The 6,319-nt window shown below is 48.5% G+C and overlaps 1 protein-coding gene across 1 annotated transcript in view; it reads right to left on the reverse strand.

Moving 5' to 3' along the window:
* The window catches only part of DPY19L2 (dpy-19 like 2), a gene marked incomplete at its 5' end in the record, with an annotated part of 48,876 nt that extends 43,136 nt beyond the window's left edge, over positions 1-5,740 (reverse strand). Inside the window, 3 exons of the mRNA XM_080665218.1 lie at positions 901-988; positions 2,658-2,682; positions 5,359-5,740. Of these exons, the coding sequence (XP_080521344.1) occupies positions 901-988; positions 2,658-2,682; positions 5,359-5,740 (495 nt within the window). The remainder of the gene's footprint in view (positions 1-900; positions 989-2,657; positions 2,683-5,358) is intronic.
* Positions 5,741-6,319: the final 579 nt, after the last annotated feature.

Genomic DNA, 6,319 nt, shown 5'->3' on the forward strand with positions numbered 1-6,319 from the left:
TAGGAAAAGGTTAATAAGGCCTCCTAATTCCTCCTTGCTACTACTGCATTCTTAGACTCAAAAGGCATACTTTTTAAGTTATCAATGTGCTATTCTTTCCTAAGTTCTGTAGGTTTAAATGTAGAGAAAATATTTAAGATGATTATGTTATAAAGGGGTTAGGGCAGCCGTGGGCAAACTACGGCCCGCGGGCCTGATCCGGCTGTTCTATCCGGTTCTCTTGCTCTCCCCTCCGCTCCTTTACTTTGAATTTATATTAGTTCACACAAACACTCCATCCATGCTTTTGTTCCGGCCCTCCGGTCCAGTTTAAGAACCCATTGTGGCCCTCGAGTCAAAAAGTTTGCCCACCCCTGGGTTAGGGTAAAGAGATGTAAAGAAAGGTTAGGCTTCTTTACCTCATTAGAGCTAATAAAATGGTAACAGCAGAAGACTGTCATAAGTCAAGTATTACATTTTACAGATTATATATCAAAATAACAGAAAAAATATGAGAGGTTTTAAAGTTCCCTCTTAAAAGAGATTATCTTTAGTCAAGAGCTAAAAAAAATGAGGGGGGAGGGCTGAGAAAAAGCTAGGTAAAACATGGGGTCTCCCAACTCTGACCCAACAGCAAGCATTTCTGATAATATCTGATGCCTTATATCACTTCTTAAGTGTTGTCTTTGTTCTCTGCTTCCTCAACTATTATAATTGACCTTTATTATCCTACAGAGAAGTCCGTATCAGGACAGGAGAAAATGAGGTAATGAAAAGAATCCCGAAACACTTCCTACTTGAGTAATAACCCTGAGTCATAGCTTGAGGAACAAGGCAGTTCACCAAAAACGCATTTCAGTTCCTCATAACGGCCCGCTAATTATGTCCATAAATTAATTCATTAGAAAAAAAGAACTTAACCATTTCGGTGCGAAAAGTCATTTCCCGTTCCAAAGAGGAGAGGTGAGAAAAATGACGATCGTTTTCAAAAAGTACTGATAAATGTATCCTAGAAAGAAGGAAAAAAGCACCCTATTACAATAAAAACATGTCTCAGATACGTCCTAAAATAACTAAGTTATAGAGAAACAAAGTACCAAACCATGAAAAGGAAAAGTAAGTTTTTACAGTAAACTTAGCCTCGCAGCCAGAACAGAGGCTAAGTTTGGGTTTGTTCATTTCACAAGCGCCTCCAATGCGCCAGGTTCTGGCAATGCCTCTGTAACTGTGGAAAAGCCTGTGGGGTGTCATTTCAAATAAAACTACTTTACATTAAAGCTATTGTAAGTAAGGGTAATTCCATATAAGGAGTCAGCTTTCAAGATGTTTTATTGTGGCAGCTGAAGGCAACCGCTGGGGGCAGAGCAGATGGGGGCATGCGTGCTGAGCAAACGGAGGCCAGAAAGTAAAGGGAGCGATTCTGCTTTCCTTCACTTACACAGCAGCCTCTTCCCAATGAACAGAAAAGAAAGCAAAATTCCACATTCCAACCCTGTCTCCACGCACCTTCATCTACACGTGGGACGCATGCCAGGCTACCAATAGCTGCCAGGAGTATTTCTTACCATTACCGCCTTAGTTCTAGCATCAGTCTCCCTGCAGACCAAATGGCCAGAATAACACTGTCCTAGCGGGACCTGGGGCAGATCCCATTCCTCTCAAGTAGAGAAATCCCGGAACCCAGGTGAAAATGACAATAGGTAAGAGGAAAACTACTGTAATTTTTACCAAAATCATCACTTGTGCAAGACAAGGTACATGCGCACTGAAGTCTCATTTAACTCCGTATTACCACGGAGAGTCTTGATCTTCATTTCTAGCTGATTTCCAACTGACAGGTGCGATTAAAAGTTAACATCTAAGCTTAGGTCAACTAGCATACACCATTACTGTACAGTAAGGGAGTATTTTTTTAGACGAAATAAACATGCAGAGTCCACTAGAAAATCTAGATATTTAAGAAATACAGGAGTGAACCCTTTGGTAAAGCACAAGTGTTGTAAGGCAGAAGTTACTATTCCCCTAACGTACCCATTGTGTAAATGCTGCTTCACATATGAGGCTTAAAAAAGTAATCTGGCCCTAGCCGGTCTGATTCAGTGGATAGACTGTCGGCCTGCGGACTCAAGAGTCCCAGGTTCGATTCCGGTCAAGGGCACGTACCTTGGTTGCGGGCACATCCCCAGTAGAGGGTGTGCAGGAGGCAGCTGATCGATGTTTCTCTCTCATCGATGTTTCTAACTCTCTATCCCTCTCCCTTCCTCTCTGTAAAAAAATCAATAGATTTTTTAAAAAATAAAAAATAAAAAAGTAATCTGGCCCTAGCTGGTTTGGCTCAGTGGGTAGAGCGTTGGCCTGCCAGGTTCCATTCGGGTCAAGGGCACATATCTTGGTTGCAGGCTCCTCCCTGGCCAGAGCCCTCGTGCATGAGGCAACCAAACACATAGATGTTTCTCTCTCTTCCACACTCTCTAAAAGATCAATGGAAAAATATCCTTGCATGAGGATTTAAAAATAAAGTGTAAAAAAAAAAAGTAACCTGTATGTGTCAACTGATACAGAGACACATACAGATGTTCTATACACATACCAAACAGTTATGATTTATTGTATGTGAACAATGATGGCAATTTTTAATTAAAATGCTTTTATTTATTTCAAACTGAACCTAATCTTACCAGTGCATAACTCCCACAAAGATACCTGGAAAAAAAAATAAAGTCATTAAAAGTTGCTTTCTTATGATAATTATAATATACCCTCAAACCAACTATTTCAAATGCATTCCCTGGATGTCTAGCGAGAACTCACAAGCAAGGTGGCAATCCTGTCTACATAAATTAGGAAAAAATCCAGAAACTCATAAAACAAATTGTGAGTAGCACTTACCTCTGCAGGGGGGATTTGAGGAGCAAAGGGGAGACTTAGGAGATCATGTCTCCTTCACAAAACTTGCAAAAGTGATGAAATTCCTGATGATTCGGGCCTTTTTTTTCCCAGTATCATTCCCTCTTATTATCACTGCTATTCTCTATTTCTTTACATCAACTTTTAACTAAAGAATCACATATACACAACGTGACCAGTTCCCTCCTTCCAGAAGTGACTCCGGCCACAGGAGCCCCCCAGCCCACTTTCCCTCGTGCGCACCAGAAGATGGCAAAGACAGGAAATGCGTCCTCAGCAGCACCCCTGAGCGCCCCTTCCCCAGACTCCGGGCCTGGCAGGCTCACCAGGAGTCCCCAGGTCAACGCTGCAGGAAGGAGGCTTAACAGGGAGTTGCCAGGCAGGTCAAACCATGACACCACTGTGACCTCCTGAGAATGGACTTTCTGAGGCGCTCCAAACACTGTTTGACCCCTCCCGTGGCTGGCAGTCTGTTTATTTTTAAGGGTACCATGGAGCTGGGGAGAAGGGATGGCTGGAAGCCAACTTAACCCACCACAAATCCCCCTGTTCTTACAGGGTTTCCACAGTTTTTCTCGAATAAACACATTCTGGAGTGTTGTACACCTTTGGTTAATTACCAAAGATCTGAAAAAGTTGATTCTCATAATATTCTAAGTATTTTTTGTTACGGTCACAGAGGAGTGAATTTACTTATCTATTCCTGATGTCCTGTCTCCCCTCCAAGGTTTTATAATGGTATATCTTATGGTTGTCCCCAAATATACTTGGCAATACATTTTACAGACCACCACCAATAACCTCTTAAAGAGTCAAAAAAATTACTCAACTTGGCTAACAAAATAAGTGCAAATCAATAACACAACTAATAATAATAACAATAATAAAACACTGCAATGTTCAAGACTCCCAAACACACTTCTCAGTCTTTTTCCATATTCCTAACCCATCCTGGGCTCTTCCTCAAACTGCTCTATACATCTCAGAAGATTTGCTTGTTTTACACCATGATCAGCAAACTACAGCCCCGGTCTGTTCCCATCCTCTAGCTAAGCATGGTTACTTAAAAAATAATAATAATTCTTAATATATTGTCATTGACTTTTAGAGAGAAAGGGAGGATAGATAGAAACATCAATGATGAGATATTAGAATCACGGATCGGCTGCCTCCTGCACGCCCCCTACTAAGGATCCAGCCTGGAACCGGGGCATGAGCCCTGACTGACCGGGAATCATAGTGACCTCCTGGTTCCTAGGTCATAGCTCAACGACTGAGACACACCGGCCAGCGGTTACATTTTTAAAGGCTGTAAAAATGAGGAGGAAGAACAGACAATGGAGACTGTATGTGGCCTGAGAAGCTTAAAATATTTACTACTTGGCTCTTTACAGAGAAAGTAGATATTCACTACCTATGTGTTGACACTTTTTACTAATATGGAATCAACTCTGGGCCACTTTGAAATGGAACCTGCACCTTCTCTCCCCCTTGGGAACAGGCGCCCCTCCGCTAAGGCTCCACTGGCTTTGAAATCCACAGACACTGGCCCTGGCCCGTGTGGCTCCGCTGGTTCAGCCCGGTCCTGGGCACGGAAAGGTCTCAGCTCCAACCCCTGTGGGGGGCGTGCGGAGGCCGCCACTGTTCGCGCGCTCTCTCTCAAAAACAAACACAAAATCAATGGACAAAACAATGCACAAATAAAATACAAAGAGACTGTCCTATTCAACTACATTTGTATCTTCTTTCTTAGTCTCCAGACAACTATACATACTGGTGAAAACTCTTAAAAGTTACATGTAAGGAAAAGGGGAAAATAAAATATCCCATTAAATCCGTCTGGCTTCCCAACAGTCCTCACCACGTTCCTTGTGTCTCTCCCTCCCTCCGGTTACCCCACGTTCCTCGCCTGAGAACCTAAGGTGGATAACGCCAGCCCCCTAACCGCAGGAGGTGGGGACCCGGGCCGGACCTCCCTCCCTCCGCCAGGGACCCAGCCCCTGTGACTGCAGTGGAGACCCTTGCACAAGCGCCCACACGCCGCATGCCCCCGGCAGCGCCTCTCTGCACACGCTCCCCGCTTTCCTACTCCCCGCCTTCTCCCCAGGGGACCCCTCTCTTCTCCACGGAGCTTCTCCACGGAGTCTGACCCCTCCCTCCACAATGATTGCCCCTCAAGGGCTAACCCCTCATTTTCACAACCCTTCAGTGGGTGCCCTGATTAAGATATTTCGTGGGCGTTCCCTGTGCCCGAAAACCCTGAAAAGTGTTTTAAAAACAAGGGCGCTGGGGTGGGGCCCTTGTCAGCGGTTTCCGGGAGCCTGGACCTTGTCATGCATTCACTGTGGCTTCCAGGCTGCCTGTTAACCTGACCCTCAAGACGCACCCAAGCCTCCTCAAACCCAGGGCACCCCGGGCACCCCGGGCTCCCCGGGGCTGCGGGCGGCGGGGCCTCCCCGGCCCTGTGCTCACCCAAGCCCACGGTGGTCCGGACCGAGATCTGGCGCCTCCGCAGCAGGTGCACCTTGTCGCGCAGCTGCTCCAGGACGCAGCTGAGCCCCTGGAAGCGCCGGAGGAGAAAGTTCTGGGAGGTCACTTCCACCGGCATGCCGTTCTGCGCTCTCGGCTTGCGGGTCCTCCGCGGGGAGGAGGGCCGGGCGCTCCCGGGCACGTAGCCGCCGCTCACGGGCCTGCGCAGCCCCGGCTTGTCCACCTCCGCCCGCGGCAGCCCCTCCTTCTCCGGCTCCCCAGCCCCGGCGTCCCGGCACCGCCGCCTGGGCCGCGTGGAGCGGGGAGAGGCCGGCCGCGCCTTCGAGGCCGCATCTTTGGATTTATTCCTCCTTTGCCCCGGCATTTTCTCATAGTCTCTGTTCCATGGAGCTGCGTCTCTCCCCGGCGCGGGCCCGGCCCAGGGGCGCACAGCCTCAACGACTCGGCCCGCCGCCGTTGAGACCCCTGGAGCGGGGCGTGAGGTCCAGGCGGCCCGCGCCGCTCGGGCGCTTTCCACGTGCGAAGCCTCCCACGTGCACCGCCCCCACGCGCACCGCCCCACGCGCAGCCTCCCACGTGCACCGCCCCCACGCGCACCGCCCCACGCGCAGCCTCCCACGTGCACCGCCCCCACGCGCACCGCCCCACGCGCAGCCTCCCACGTGCACCGCCCCCACGCGCACCGCCCCACGCGCAGCCTCCCACGTGCATCGCCCCCACGCGCACCGCCCCACGCGCAGCTTCCCACGTGCATCGCCCCACGCGCAGACCCCCCAGGTGCATCGCCCCCACGTGCACCGCCCCCACGTGCACAGCCTCTATTTCCTAGGTTTCCCTTTTTAATCAACTTTTTTTTCGTTGCCTGAGGTTTCCCATTGTCTTTGTTTTTTTGTTGTTTTTGTTTTTGTTTTATTTTTTTGACTTCCCAGAAATTTTTTTTAAT

This window comes from Plecotus auritus, assembly GCF_963455305.1.
Source record: "Plecotus auritus genome assembly, chromosome: 4".
NCBI lineage: Eukaryota > Metazoa > Chordata > Mammalia > Chiroptera > Vespertilionidae > Plecotus > Plecotus auritus.